Source organism: Macaca fascicularis, chromosome 14 (genome assembly GCF_037993035.2).
Source record: "Macaca fascicularis isolate 582-1 chromosome 14, T2T-MFA8v1.1".
NCBI lineage: Eukaryota > Metazoa > Chordata > Mammalia > Primates > Cercopithecidae > Macaca > Macaca fascicularis.
This window is the reverse complement of record NC_088388.1, coordinates 113,355,794-113,371,880: the sequence shown is the minus strand read 5'-3', so window position 1 is coordinate 113,371,880 and position 16,087 is coordinate 113,355,794. Positions and strand designations below refer to the sequence as shown.

The 16,087-nt window shown below is 38.1% G+C and overlaps 1 protein-coding gene across 2 annotated transcripts in view; it reads right to left on the bottom strand.

Annotated features, from left to right (window-relative positions):
* Positions 1-646: 646 nt before the first annotated feature.
* Positions 647-16,087, bottom strand: part of RBM7 (RNA binding motif protein 7) — a 35,689-nt gene continuing 20,248 nt past the window's right edge. The window contains exon 5 of one of the 2 annotated variants that reach the window (XM_074015255.1): positions 647-6,154. In XM_074015255.1, the coding sequence (XP_073871356.1) occupies positions 6,140-6,154 (15 nt within the window). In that variant the 3' untranslated portion in view covers positions 647-6,139. The remainder of the gene's footprint in view (positions 6,155-16,087) is intronic. The other variant, XM_074015256.1, reaches the window with a different exon arrangement.

The following is a 16,087-nucleotide window of genomic DNA, read 5'->3' as shown; positions in this document are numbered from 1 at the left end:
TTACTGTGCACAATGCATATATATTTTACCTGCATTGCCTGATGTCGCATTGTTTTGCTATAGTTTTTTACTCATTTGTAGCCTACTTTATAAAAAATGGTCTGCATTTCTTCTTTAGTTTTTTTCTTAGCTTTAAACTTGATTCATTGAAAGTAGAGTCAGTTGAGTTCGGGCGTGGTGACTCACACCTGTAATCCCAGCACTTTGGGAGGCCGAGGTGGGCGGATCATGAGGTCAGGAGTTCGAGATCAGGCTGGCCAACATACTGAAACCCCGTCTCTACTAAAAACACAAAAATTAGCTGGGCATGGTGGCACACGCCTGTAGTCCCAGCTACTGAGGAGGCTGAGGCAGGAGAATCGCTTGAACCCAGGAGGTGGAGGTTACAGTGAGCTGAGATTGCACCACTGCACTCCAGCCTGGGCAATAAAGCAAGACTCCATCCCAAAAAAAAAAAAAAAAAAGAGTAGAGTCAGCTGAAGTACAGAAAGCTTTATCAATCGGGCTTGTTATGATCTTCTTAAAGTATTATGTATTTAAAATTATAAAGAACACTATTTTTTTTCAACTTTACTACTGGAATAATGTTTCTAATAGGACATGGCTAAGGACACACAAACCCTTCCCTCTTTTGAGAGATAACTACTTTTTTACATATTTTTTAATTTTTATTTTTTAAATTGTGATAAAAGATAATACAAAAATTTACAATTTTAGCCATTTTCCTTATAAAGTAGGCATCCCCAACCCCTGGGCTGCAGATCGGTGCAGACGAGTAACAGTCCGTGTCATGTTAAGAACCGGGCTGCTCTGCCAGAGGTGAGGGGTGGGGGAGCGAGTATTACCACCTGAACCCTGCCTCCAGTCAGATCAGCAGTGGCATCAGATTCTCAAAGGAGCACAAACCCTATGTTGTGAACTGTGCATGCGAGGCATCTAGGTTGCGTGCTCCTTATGAGAATCTAACTAATGCTTGATGATCTGAGGTGGAACGGTTTCATCCTGAAACCATTACTCCCCTACCCCCATCCATGGAATAATTGTCTTTCATGAAACTGGTCCCTGGTGCCAAAAAGGTTGGGGACCACTGGTATAAAGCATGGTGGCATTAAGTACATTCACATTGTTGTGCAACCATCACCACCATTTATCTCCAGAACTTTTTCATCTTCCCAACGGAAACTCCATCCCATTAGACACTAACTCCCCATCTCCACCCATCCACTACTCCCAGCCCCTGGCAACCACTATTCTACTTTTTGTCTCTAAGAATTTGACTACTCTATGTACCTCTTACAAGTAGACTTATGCGGTATTTGTCTTTTCATATCTGGCTTATTTCATTTACTATCATCTCTTCAAAGTTCATCCATGTTGTAGCATGTGTCAGAATGTTCTTTCTTTTTCAAGCTGAATAATATTTCATTGTATGTATGTATCACATTTTGTATCCATTAATCCATTAATGGACACTCTTGTTGCCTCCACCCTGTGGCTACTGTGAATATTTTCATGGTTTTAAATTTTAATTGTTATATTTTATTTTATTTTTGAGACAGGGTCTCACTCTGTCACCCAGGCTGGAGTTCAGTGGCGTGATCACACCTCACTGCAACCTCCATCTCCTGGGGTCAAGTGATCCTCCCACTTCAGCCTCCAAAGTAGCTGGGACTATAGGCACAGACCACCACACTGGGCTAATTTTTGTATTTTTTGTAGAGATGAGGTTTTACCATGTTGCTCTGGCTGTCTCGAACTCCTGGGCTCAAGCATTCCACCCATCTCAGCCTCCCAAAGTTCTGGGATTATAGGCATCAGTCACTGCAACCAGCCCTAATTTTATTTTTTATTGCTGCCTTCTTACCAGTGACTTTCCCAGCCCAGTTTTGTTCTTCCCAACTGTTTAACAAAGATCACTGTGATAATCAATCCACAACTGACCCCCCACTTCCCTGGTCCCTCTTTAGAATTATCCCAAATTATATCTTTAAAAGTCCTTCTCAGCCAGGCATGGTGGCTCACACCTGTAATCCCAGAATTTTGGGAGGCTGAGGTGGGAGGATCACTTGGGACCAGGAGTTTGAGACCCACCTGAGCAGCAAAGCAAGATCTCATCTCTAAAATAAATTAATTAACTTAAAAATTTAAAAAAGTATTATCCAGATGATATAGTTTGGATCTGTGTCCCTGCCCAAATCTCATGTTGCATTGTAATCCCCAGTATTGAAGGTGGTACCTGGTGGGAGGTGTTTGGATCATGGGTGTGGATTTTCTCATTAAGAGTTTAGCACCATCCCCTTGGTGCTGTCCTCATGATAGTGAGTGACTTCTCACAAGATCTGGCTGTTTAAAAGTATGGCACTTTGCTACTCTCTCTTGCTCCTGCCCTGGCCATGTGACATGCTATTGCCCCCTTTGCCTTCTGCCATGACTGTAAGCTTCCTGAGGCCTTCCCAGAAGCAGATGCCATCATGTTTCCTGTACAGTCTGCAGAACCATGAGCCAATGAAACCTCCTTTCTTTATAAATTACCCAGTCTCCGGTATTTCTTTATAGCAGTGCACAAATGGCTTAATACAAAAAATTGGTACAGAGAGTGGGCCATTGCTATGAAGGAACCTAAAAATGTGGAAGCAGCTTTGGAACTGGGTAACAGGCAGAGGTTGGAAGAGTATGGAGGGCTCAGAAAAGACAGGAAGATGAAGGAAAGTTTGGAACTTCCTAGAGACTGGTTAAATTGTTGTGACCAAAATGCTAATAGTGATATGGACAGGGAAGGCCAGGCTTAGGAGATCTCAGATGGAAAGGAGGAACTTAATTGAGAACTGGAGCAAAGGTCATGCATCTTATGCCTCAGCAAAGAGCTTAGCTGGATTGTGTCCATATCCTAGGGATATGTGGAAGTTTGAACATGAGAATGATAACCTAGAGTATCTGGTGGAAGAAATTTCTAAGCAGCAAAGTGTTCAAGAGGTGACATGGCTACTTTTAACAACCTGTGCTCAGATGTGGGAGCAAGGAAATAAGTTGGAACTTATATTTAAAAGGGAAACAGCATAAAACTCAGGAAAACCTGCAGCCTGGCCATGTGGTAGAAAATAAAAGCAGCCTCGAGACACTGCTCCTTACATACAACTGCTTGGGCTCCAGTTGCCACTCTAAGGGGTGGAATGACATAGTTTGGATACATGTCCCCACCTAATCTCATGCTGAATTGTAATTCCCAATGTTGGAGGTGGGGCCTGGTGGGAGGTGATTTGAACATAGGGGTGGGTTTCTCTTGAATGGTTTATCACCATCCCCTTGATGCTGTTCTTGTGACAGTGAGTGAATTCTTGCAAGATCTGCAAGATCTCGTTGTTTAAAAACGTGTGGCACTGCCCACTCCCTTGCTCCTGCTCTGACCGTGTGATGTGCCTGCTTCTCCTTCACCTTTCGCTGTGATTGTAAGTTTCCTGAGGCTTCCCAAGAGGCCAAGGAGATACCAGCATTGTGCTTCCTATACATCATTTAGAATCATGAGCCAATTAAACCTCTTTATAAATTACCCAGTTTCAGGTATTTCTTTATAGCAATACAAGAACAGCCTAATACACCTGGCATGGAGACACATGCCTTTAGTCCCAGGTACTCAAGAGGCTAAGGCAGGAGGATCATTTGAGCCCAGGAGTTAAAGGCTGCAATAAGTCATGATCATGCCACTACACTCCTGGTGACAGAGTGAGATTCTGTCTCTGGAGGGGAAGAAAAAGGAAAAAAGTCCTTCCCTACTTTCTCTTAGGAGAGGCCCCTGGTTCCTCATGTTAACTGTTACAGGAAGTTCATAAACCTAACATTGTTACAATTATGTTATTTGGGAACTTTATCTGATATACTTTATCACCATTCTATTAAACTAGACTTTAATTTACAGAATATATTTATTTTATACTTTTATAGTACTAGCATAGAGCCACGTAGTAACGTTGGTAGTACTGGTTAGTGGTCACCAAAATATTGAGACTGTCTCATGCCTGTAAACTGTCCTGTGTTTTATAAAGCACTTAAAAATATGCAGTAGGTACCCAATGAATACTCACTGGTTAATAATGGTATCTCTTCTCTTCCTGTTTTGTGAAACTTTATCTTTATAAATGTTGATATAAGGGTTTATTGCTGATAACTGAAAACTGCTATTTACATCCCTCCAGTGGTCTGGGAAGGAATAAAGGATGACAGATCTTTTGGCTTTACCCTCTGTCGCTGTAAAAATGCAAGATAAAAATAGTGTCCAAACTTGTAATCTTCAAAATCCACCTTGCACAAAATGGTACTCTAAAAGTTTTTATGAAATTCGAATTGCCTTTTTTCTCAGTTTCACAAAGAATTACTGAGTACTTAGTGTGTATCCAACACTATGCTAGAATACAAGAATAAAAAATACATCTGTTAAACTGATATTTATTATACTGGAGGCTATAGGTATTTAAGAATTTATGAACTTGGAGTTGTTTCTTTTACAGATAAGGAAATGCCTTTAACTTTCCCACCTGTAAAATGGGTTATATGATGATTAAATAAAAACATATAGAACACTGTATACATTATGTAGTAGGTGCTCATTTGCTTTGTTTCTTTAAGCAAATAGGAGATACAAGACAATATGAAGAAGATGGTGCCAATGTTTTAAAGAATTATAGAGTGCTATAGGAATAAAGGGAAAGGGGATTCATTTTGACTGAAGAGACACAAGAGGATGAAATTGGGTTAGCTCTTGAAAGAAGAGAACTATGACAACAATTGCTGTGGGTAACAATATCCCAGACCGATAGAATACCTTGGACGTAAGCAACTAGGATAATTGTGCCTTTAAGTGAAAAAGAAGAACAGGAAGAACAGGTAAGAGTTGATGAGTTCAGTTTTGGAAAGACTGAAGTTGTGTTTCCAGAGGGAGATCTGCAAGGGGATATCCAGCAGGCAGCTGGAAAGAGGGCAGGGATAGAGACTTGCACTTAGAAGGCAACTACATAGAGAAGATAGCTGAAGCTATGGGAGGTAAAGCAATTGCAAAGTTGTCTGAAAAGTGCAGCTATAAGCCCATCTTAACCTTGAGAATTTTATTTCTTGCAAACTAATTAGCACATAAAGCAGATCCTCAATTTAATTTGTGCATGTCGGCACATATAGAACAAATTGGTGAAGCAAGCCCGCCTAAAGTCTATTTCTTGGAAAAGTAAGGAGTGCCCTGGGAGAAAACTCGGCTAAAGGAAATATCAGCCAGAAACAAAGAGCATGGTACAGCATGAAAGCTAAGTTGGAGGTAGGGAGAGAATAATTCTGACAGCACAGCAACTATCATGTTGATTTGCCTCCTAGCCTAGTCCTTACTGGACTCATGTCTAAGGCCAATGGACGACAGAGAGCTGTAGGTTTTCTAAACGGGCTTTTTCCATTAAAAGCACGTATAATAATGTATCACACAACACTGATTGAGTTCTGTGGTAGCGCAGTTTTTAAAACAGACAAAACTGAAGCAAGGCAGTAGCAGGAATGGGGAACAGAGAGGAATGTTTCCTCTTCGCTTTTGATATTTCCTTCCATGTGGAAGAAGTGCCTCTAGCATAACATTCCTGGCCCCTTGCACCTGACTTCTCTTATTCCCCTGTAAAAAGGTGAAGTAAACATCAAGATTTGGGACAGAAATTAAACACGGGCAATCTAGCGCCCTCTTTATTTTTCTCACCACTCCTCACTAAAGGAAAAATCCAACTACATCCTTGCTCACTTCACCAGAAGCCACACTGAAACAGTGGCATTGTGAGAATTCTAGTATACTTGCCAACCAAAGCAAAGACAGTGTCCTGACAGGCGGACTTTTTAGGAATCCTAGAAATGCTTGGGCAGGAGGCTTTGGGGAGAGCAGTTATCCTGTGTTATTCAGGTGGGGGACATCAGAGAGTTATTTCTGTCAGTGTGGTATCACACACTTGCACCCACATGCTATTGAGATTTAACCACCTCCCATACTACCAACTTACCTGGTGATCTCTAGATGTCTTGATAACAAGCTTGAATTGATTAGTGATTCTCATTGCAGCCAAATTCAGACAATTCTATCATTTTGAAGAGTCCAGTTTCAATTCCATGAGAAATTGTGACATCAAACTAGAGTAATCTAAATAATTATTGGACAAAAGGAGATAGGTGTGAATAAAGATTCAGTGCGGGCCATGTATAATAATAATAATAAAAAAAAGACAATAGGCTTTGGAGACGAACAAAGCTGAATTCAAGCCCTATCTCAGCTACTTCATATCTGTATTTCCTGAAACAGGTTGACGCTTGCAAACTAATTAGCATATAAAGTAGATCCTCAATTTAATGTGTACATATTGGTGAAAAATATAGAACAAATTGGCGAAAAAGCCCGCCTAAAGTCTATTTCTTGGAAAAGAAGTGCCTGGGAGAAAACTCAGCTAAAGGGAAAAGCAGCCGGAAACAAACACTGTAATCTTTTTGAGATTCATTTTCCTCCTTTTAAAAATAGTTAAAGCACTACTTCGTTTGAAGAATGAAAGTTTGAGATAATATTTGTGATGGAAGCATGATGCCTGGCACATGATAGGTCCTTAATAAGTAGTAGAAATAAATCACTTATTATTATTTAATAAGTCTAGTCCACTGAACAATTATAAACACCGATCACTTCTCATCTTGTAGCCAACATTTGAGAAAACAGATTGTGATAGAGACTTGATAATTGCCTATCAAATACACCTCTTTATTCATTAATAACATATTTTTGGTGTTGATCTGGGCACTTTGACATCCTTGTGGCTGGGTATGGTCATGTGACTAAGTTCTGGCCTATGAAATTATGGGATTTCCAAAAAGTTTCTTAAAAGGAGTTGACTTAGCTGAGAAAATGTTCCCGTGGCCAGGTTCTTTTGCCTGTAATCCCAGTACTTTGGGAGGCCTAGGTGAGAGGATCACTTGAGCTCAGGTGTTTGAGACCAGCCTGGGCAACATAGCAAAACCCCATGTCTAAGAAGAAGAGAAAGTAAGCGCTCCTTTACCCTTCCTGATATCTGGAATTTTGGTTTGGCACGGATGCCCCAGTGTCTATCTTGAAACATGATGTGATTTTGAGAATGAAACTAGTGGTGAGGACAGTGGAGGACAGTGAAGCAGAAAAGAACCACCTAAATCTCTTGATGGTGGCTCAGGGGAGCTTTCATTCTAACTGGAAATTTGGGTCATATAAAAGAAAATCCCTAGTAGATTAAGCCACTGTGTTTACCACCTAACCCAATTTCTAACTTATACAGAACTCACTTTGGAGAGTGCCTATATTTAAATGGTGAGTAAGGAAAAGAACTCAGAAAAGGAAACAAATAGCTGTTGGTAAGAATGGGAGGGAGAGATTCAAGAAAATGCAGCATTACAGAATTAAAGGAAGAGGAAGTTTGAATGAAGATGTGAAGGCACTGGTATCAGACTCAGGATGAGGTCTCAAAAGATGTCATTGTATTTCTCACTAGAAGCAAAATTCTACTGCAGCTTGAGAAACAGCAGAATTGCAAGTTGATAAAACACAGGAAATAAACGTTCTCTCTTGATATCTTAGAGAGAATGAAAGAAAAGTAGTAAAGGAACAAACTTTGCTAACAGTAAAGAGTATATTGCAGCCAAAAGAAAAAGCTCAAGAAATGAAAGAGGCAGAGAGAGGAATAAAACTTAGAAAGGGATATATGCAAAAGATTCTGGAAGAACAAAACCATAGGCACAGGTGCACAGCTATTGGACAAGCCTTAGAATTATCATTTTAATAAAGGAATCTTCTCCTTTGAATGAACTTGTTTTTTTTTTAATAATTATGTTTCACTGACAAAATTTTTTCAGATGTAAGTGCTGACAACAGTAATTTTATTTCTACCTGGTAAATTAAGTACCATCTTCAAATACTTGCTTTACATTTTAAATAAGCATAACAACACTCAATATTTAATATTGAACAGGGAAAGATTTTACAACAAAAATCTTCATATGGAAACGCAGTTGTTGGGGAAACTACATAATTAGCTTAAATGGGCCTTCTCTTTTTTTACAATTGTAATTGACAAAGAATAGACTGAGAGTAAACTAATATAGCAGAAGCATGTTCAGGAAATCAAATGCTCTTCAGAGCTTATCATGTACCTCTAAATTTCAGTCCCCATTTTGTGCCACAACTGAAGTTTTTAATAATATATTTTTGTTTCATCTAATTGCATTTTGTTTTACAAAAATTATAGAGGTGATAACGCTAAACTTAGGCATTCCCAGAAATGCAGACTCTACAAACTCCTCAGTACTATTTCATTCCAGGAATTTATTGTCCCTATTTTGCTTCCTATAAAATCAATAAGACAAATTATGTGAATGTATTAATTTATTGCATCTACACCCAAAATATGTTTATCTATTATGTATACATAAAAAATAAATTTTTAAAGCAATAAGAAATATGTACTTCACTTTAGAAAACACTTTGATTACTAATCCTAAACAGGAGGACAGCTCCCATTTCCTGTCTCCTAATTCAACACTGACCTCAAAGTGGTCTATTAATAATTTTATTCCAAGGGGAAAAAATAGAGAATAAAAAACGACAGACATAAAAAAAGTTTTGTTTTTTGTTTTTTGTTTTGCCACATATAAACAGTTGTTTCCAAAGCAAAACATTTCATGGGGGTTAGAGAGAGAGAATATGTGACACCTCAGTGTTTCACTGTGGGTTTAGGAGTCAGAAAGATCTACGTTCAAATTCTGACTCTACAGATCACTGCGTGACCTTAGACTAGTAATAAAACCTATCTAAATTGCTTTTTCGTCTAATTATGATTTTTTTTTTAAAAAACGATCCCCTACTTTTTGAAGTTACTGTGAAGATTACATCAGTTCATGTGTTAGCCACATCTTATGATAAATGAATGAAATTATTTATAATTATAATTAAATAACAAATGAAAACTATTTTATTATATTTGCTTCTCTCTCAGAAATACATTTGGCAGATATTTGAGAATTTTTTTAAATAGATACTCCTTTTTCTTCTGTTTAGATTCTTAAAATTCTCCAAGGGCATAGCAACAGAGAACAGGACATTTTGCAATTCAAAAACTGCTATGCTTCCTCCTTTTTTTTTTTTTTTTTTTTGGAATTATGTTTCTGAAAAAGTTAGTTGAGTGAGACAGGAAACAGAACAATACATATATTCAAGAACTTCTTGGCACTGGACCACTCCTAACCTGCTTAATTTTTTTTTTAGGTTAGTTGTTTTTAAGAGCTGCTCAAAAACTAATCACCTATTTATTTCTTTAGGAAAGAAAATGTGAACGTTTTGTGGTAGATAACCAAGTGGTTGATTAAAATAGAATTATTTCTATTCACTGTAGTCAAAAGGTGGAAATGACCCAAAGTGTCCAGCAACAGATGAATGGATAAACAAAATGTGGTGCACGCATGCAGTGGAATGTTATTTAGTCATAAAACGAAATGAAGCTCTGATACATGTTACAATATGGATGGCATTGAAAACATTGTGCTAAGTGAAATAAGCAAGACATAGAAAGACAAATATAATCACTGTCACTTAACAATGGGGATACATTCTGACAAATGTGTCCTTAGGCGATTTCATTATTGTTCAAACATCATAGAGTGTACTTACACAAACCTAGATAGTATAACCTACTACATGCCTGGGCTATATGGTATAGCCTATTACTCCTAGGGTACAAACCTGTACAGCAGGTGACTGTACTGAATACCGTAGTCAGTTGTAACAGAATCGTATTTGTGTATTTAAATATATCTAAACAGAAACGGTACAATAAAATATGGTATTATAATCTTATGGGACTATCATGATATATGCAGTCAGTCATTGCCTGAAATGTTATTTTGTGGTTCGTGACTGCACTGCATTATTTCACTCATATGAAATAACTAGAATAGACAAATTCATGGAGACAGAAAGTAGATTAGAGGTTACCATACTTAGCGGGTACACAGTTTGGGGTGATGAAAAAGTGTTAGGGTGATAGTTGCACAACTTTGTAAATGCACTAAATGTTCCTAAATTGTACACCTTAACATGGTTAAAATGGCCAATTTTATGTTACATATATTTTAACCCAATGAAAATTTTTAATAGAATTATTTCATAATGAAAATGAATTAAAAATTTTAATTTAAGACTTGCAGATCATCAAATTTGGGATCACCTTCTTAATATATAAACTAGAAGATATTAAATTCACACTCAAGCTATACTGCCAGTTCTTCCTGTATTACTTTGAGGCTTCACACAATCACAGTCAAAATCATAATTGAATTTTTCTTCAAACTTGAAAAGTAGTGTCTTAATCCAATTTTGAGCTCTGAAAAATTAGATAAATAAAAGCATTTGTTTATAGTGTTGGAGAAATTGACTAGGGAAAGAATTTGGTTCAACTAGAATTCATACAAATTACTAAAATAAATTTTAAATGGATTAAACAGTTAAATATAATAACAAAGTTATGAAAAATTGTGCAAACATAGGACTGAATTTTCTTGGGTGGGTAGGAAAGGAATGTATAAATTTCAAAAGAGCAGAAGGAGAAGAGGGGTGGAGCAAAATGGCCAAAAAGAAGGCTCTACCAATCATCCCCACCCCCCGCAGGAGCACCAAATGTAACAATTGTCTACACAAAAAGAGTACCTCCATAAGAACCAAAAATCAGGTGAGGACTCGAAGTACCTGCTTTAAACCTCGTATTGCTGCAAGAGGCACTAAAGACGATAGGAAAGATAGTTTCGAATTTCCAGCAGCATGCCTCCCCCATCCCCAATAACCACGTGGTGCAGAGAGAGAATCCATGGCTTGGGAGAGCCAGAGCACAGAGATTGTGAGACTTTTCACTTAACTCAGTGACGCCCAGTCACAGCAGAAAGCAAAACTGGGCTGGGCTTAGCTGACACAAGCCCACGGAGGGAGTATTTAGACAAGCCTTAGCCAGGAATCGCCCATCCCAGCAGCCCACTTCAGTGGTCAGTACTTGAGTTCTGGCAAGCCATGCCACGTGAGCTAACATGCTCTGGGCCCTTACTAAACATGAAAGGCAGTTCAGGCCACAAGGACTGCAAGTCTTAGGCAAGTCCTAGTGCTGAGCTGGGCTCAGAGTCAGTGGCCTTCAGAGTCATGCAACCTACTGAGACACAAGCCAGGGCAGGTAAGGGAGTGCTGGCACCACCCCTCCCCCAGCCCCAGGCAGCACAGATCGCAGGTCCAAAAGAGACCCCTTCCTTATGCTTGAGGAGAGAAGAGGGAAGAGAGAGGAACAGTAAAGAGAACTTTGCCTTGAATCTTGGATACCAGCTTAGTCACAGTATGGTAGGGCGCCAGTCAGAGTCACAAGGCCCCCATTCCAGGCCCTAGCTCCCAGAAGACATTTCTAAGCATACTCTAGGCCCAGAAGGAACCTACTGCCTTGAAAGGAAGCAGGCAGTTCAGGCAGGACATATCACCTATTGACTAATGAGCCCTTGGGCCCTAAATAACCAGCAGTGACACATGGACATCACACCACAGGCCTTGGGTGACACTCTGAGACATGCTAGCTTTAGGTGACACCCAACATATTTCCAGCTGTGGTGGCTATGGTGAGAGACTTCTCCTGCTTGAGAAAAGATGAGGGAAGACATTGTCTTGTACCTCAGATACCAGCTCAACCACAGGGGGATAGAACACCAAGCAGGCTCTTGGGGTTCCAGATTCTAGGCCTTAGCTCTTGGACAGCATTTCTGGACCTACCCTGGGCCAGACAGGAGCCCACTGCCCTGAAGGGTGAATCCCACGACTGGCAGCATTCACTACAAGCTGACTGAAGAGATCTTGGGACTTATGTGAATATTGGCGGTAGCCTTGCAGTACTCCTCACGGTTCTGTAATGGTGGTGGCAATGGGGTGAGGCTCCTGTGCCTATGGAAAGTGGAGGCAAAGTAGGAAGGACTGTCTCATGGTTTGAGTGCCAGCCACAGGACGACAAAACACCACATAGGTTTCTAAGGTGTTTGAACAGTCCCCAGCGCCTGGATGGCGTCTCTGGACCTGCCTGGAGTCTGGGGAAACTCACTGCCCTGAAGGGAAGGACACAAGCCTGGCTGGCTTTGCCATCTGCTGATTGTAAAGCCCTAGAGCCTTGAACAAACATGGACATTAGCCTGATAGTGGCTACAGAGGGCCTTGGGCAAGATCCAATGCTGCCCTGACTTCAGGTCTGACCAAGCATAGTCCCAATGGTGGCGGTCTCAAGAGTGCTTCTGTCACCCCATTCCCAGCTCCAGGTGGCTCAGCACAGAGAGAGAGAGAGAGACCCTGTTTGGGAGAAAGTAAGGGAAGAGAACAAGTGTCTCTGCCTGGTAATCTAGAGAATTGTTTTGAATCTTACCTAAGACCACGAAGGTAGTACCTCTATGAGTCTGAAATAACTACAGTGTTACTGGGCTTGGGGTGGTCCTTATGCAGATATAGCTTAGATCACAATACCCAAGTCCTTTTGAATACTTGGAAAGCCTTCCCAAGAGAGATGGGAACAAACAAGCCCCGCCTGTGAAGACTACAATAAGAACTTAACTCTTCAATGCACAGACACAGACAAACATCCACAAGCGTCAGAAAAATCCAGGAAACTCGATCTTACCAAATGAACTAATTAAGGCACCAGGGACCAATCATGGAAAAACAGAAATATGTGACTTTTCAGACAGAGAATTCAAAATAGCTGAGGAAATGAAAAAAAAAAAAAAAATTCAAGGTAACACTGAGAAGTAATTAAGAATTCTATCAGATACATTTTAAAAATAATTAAAAAGACTCAAAGGAAATTCTGGAGTTGAAAAATGCAACTGACATACTGAAGAATGTATCAGACAATCTTAATAGCAGAATTGATCAAACAGAAGAAAAATTATTGAGCTTGAAAACAGGCTATTTAAAAATACATAGACAGAGAAGACAAAAAATAGAAGAATTTTTTAAAAATGAAGAATGCCTACAGGTTCTAGAAAATAGCCTCAAAGGGGCAAATATAAGAGTTATTGGCCTTAAAGAGAGGATAGAGATAGAGATAGGGATAGAAAATTTATTCAAAGGGATAATAAAAGAGGAGTTCCCAAACCTAGAGAAAGAAATTAATATCCAAGCACAAAAAGGTTATAGAACACCAAGCAGATTTAACCTGAGAAGTCTACCTCAAGACATTTAATAATCAAACTCCAAAATGTCAAGGATAAAGAAAGGATTTTAAATACAGCAAGAGAAAAGAAACAACATACAATGGAGCTCCAATATTCTGGCAGCAGACTTTTCAGTGGAAACCTTACAGGCCAGGAGAGAGTGATATGACATATTTAAAGTGTTGATGGAAAAAAAGTTCTTTACCCTAGAATAGTATATCCAGTTTATACAAAAATTTTGTATATATGGATATACACAATAGTATATCCATATCAAATATGAAGGAAAAATAACTACTTTTCTAGGCAGGCAAAAGCCGAGGGATTTCATCAACACTAGACCTTTCCTAGAAGAAATGCTAAAGGGAGTTCTTCAATCTGAAAGAAACGGATGTTAATGAGCAATAAGAAATCATCTGAAGGTGTAAAACTCACTGGTAATAGGAAGTACACAGAGAAGCACGGAATGTTATAACACTGTAACTATGGTGTGTAAACCACTCAAGTAAAAAGACTGTAAGATGAACCTATCAAAAGTAATAACTACAACTTGCCAAGACCCAGACAGTACAATAAGATATAAATAAAAATGACCAAAAGTCAAAAAGTGGGAGGACAAAGTTAAGGTGTAGAGTTTTTATTAGTTTTCTTTCTACTTGTTTGTTTATGCAAACAGTGTTATCAGATTAAAAAATGAGTTATAAGATGGTATTTGCAAGCCTCACGATAACCTCAAATTTAAAAACATACAACAGATACGCAAAAATAAAAAGCAAGAAATTAAAGCATACCATCAGAAAAAAACACCTTCATAAAAAGAAGGTAGGTTGGAAAAAAAATAAAGAGAAGACCACAGAGGAGCCAGGAAACAAACAACAAAATGGCAGGAGTAAGTCCTTACTTATTAATAATAACATTGAATGTAAATGGACTAAACTCGCCAATCAAAAGACAGAGTTGCTGAATGGATACAAAATAAGACCAAATGAATCTGTTGCCTACAAGACACACACTTCACCAACAAAGACACACAGACTGAAAATAAAGGGGAAAAAAATGATATTTAATGCTAATGGAAACCAAAAAAGAGCAGGAGTGGCTATACTTACATCAGACAAAATAGATTTCAAGACAAAAACGAGAAGCAACAAAGAAGGTCACTATGTAATAATAAAGAGGTTAATTCAGCAAGAATATATAACAACTATAACTATATATACACCTAACACTGGAGCACCCAGATATATAAAGCAAATATTATTAGGGCAAAAGAAAGAGATAGACTCCAAAACAATAATAGCTGGAGACTTCAACACCCTACTTTCAGCATTGCAGAGATCATCTAGACAGAAAATAAAGAAACATTGGATTTAATGTCTACTGCAGTCCAAATGGATCTAATAGAGATTTACAGAACATTTCATCTAACAGCTGCAGAATACACATTATTCGCCTTAGTACATGGATCATTCTCAAGCATAGACCAGATGTTAAGCCACAAAACAAGTACTAGAACTTTCAAAAAAATGAAATTATATCAAGCATCTTCTCTGACCACAATGGAATAAAACTAGAAATTAATAAAAGAGGAATTTTGGAAACTATACACACAGAAATTGAATAATATGCTCTTGAATGGCCAGTGGGTCAAAGAAGGCATTAAAAAGGAAATTGAAAAATTTATTGAAACAAATGATAATAGAAACACAACAAACCAAAGACCTATGCAATACAGTGAAAGCAATATCAACAGGGAAGTCTATAGCTATACATGCCTAAATCAAAAAGGGAAAAAACACTCAAATAAGCAGCCTAACAATGCATTTTACAGAGCTAGAAAAGCAAGAGCAAACCAAACCTCCTAGTAAGAGAAGAAATAAAATAATAAAAATCAGAGCAGAAATAAATGAAATGGAAATTTAAAAAAAAATAAAAACAAGATCAATGAAACAAAAAGTTGTTTTTTCGAGTACATAAACAAATTGACAAACCATTAGTGAGACCAACTAATAAAAAAGGAGAGAAGACTCAAATACATAAAATCAGAGATGAAAAAGGACATTACAGTTGATGCCAAAGACACTCAAAGGATCATTAGTGGCTACTATAAGAAACTAGAAGCTAAAAAATTGGAAAATCTAGATGGCATGGTTAAATTGCTAGACACATACAATCTGCCGAGATTGAACCATAAAGAAATCCAAAAGCTGAACAGACCAATACCAAGTAATGAGATCAAAGCTGTAATAAAAAGTCTCCCTTCCTCCTTTTGTAGAGAGCTGAAAATGACAACAAAAAGGCTCCCAGCAAAGAAAGAATAAATAAGATTTAGTATTTGCTAGCAAATAGGGTGACTGTAGTCAAAAATAATTTAATTGTACATTTTAAAATAACTAAAAAGAGTATAACTGAATTGTTTGTAACACAAAGGATAAATCTTTGATGTGATGCATACTGCATTTACCCTGACGTAATTATAATGCATTGCACACCTGTATCCAAATATCTCATGTATATAAATATATACACCCATAAATATATACTTTTACTATGTACCCACAAAAATTAAGAAAAAATAAAAGAGCAAATGAAACCACACAAGAAAACAAGGTTAACTTTCACGCCTCTACCTCCATGCACACACAACATGGACATTTATTATTTATTTTAAGACTTCAAAAAGCACTGGAAACAAAATTAACTAGGGAAAATATTTATAAAAAACATTTCAAACAATATTCTGGTATTCTTAAATATGAAGAGCTTTTGAGGATCAATAAGAGGAATGTAAAATTCTAATAAGGAAATGGACAAAGGATAGGAACACAGAATTCATGAAGGAATA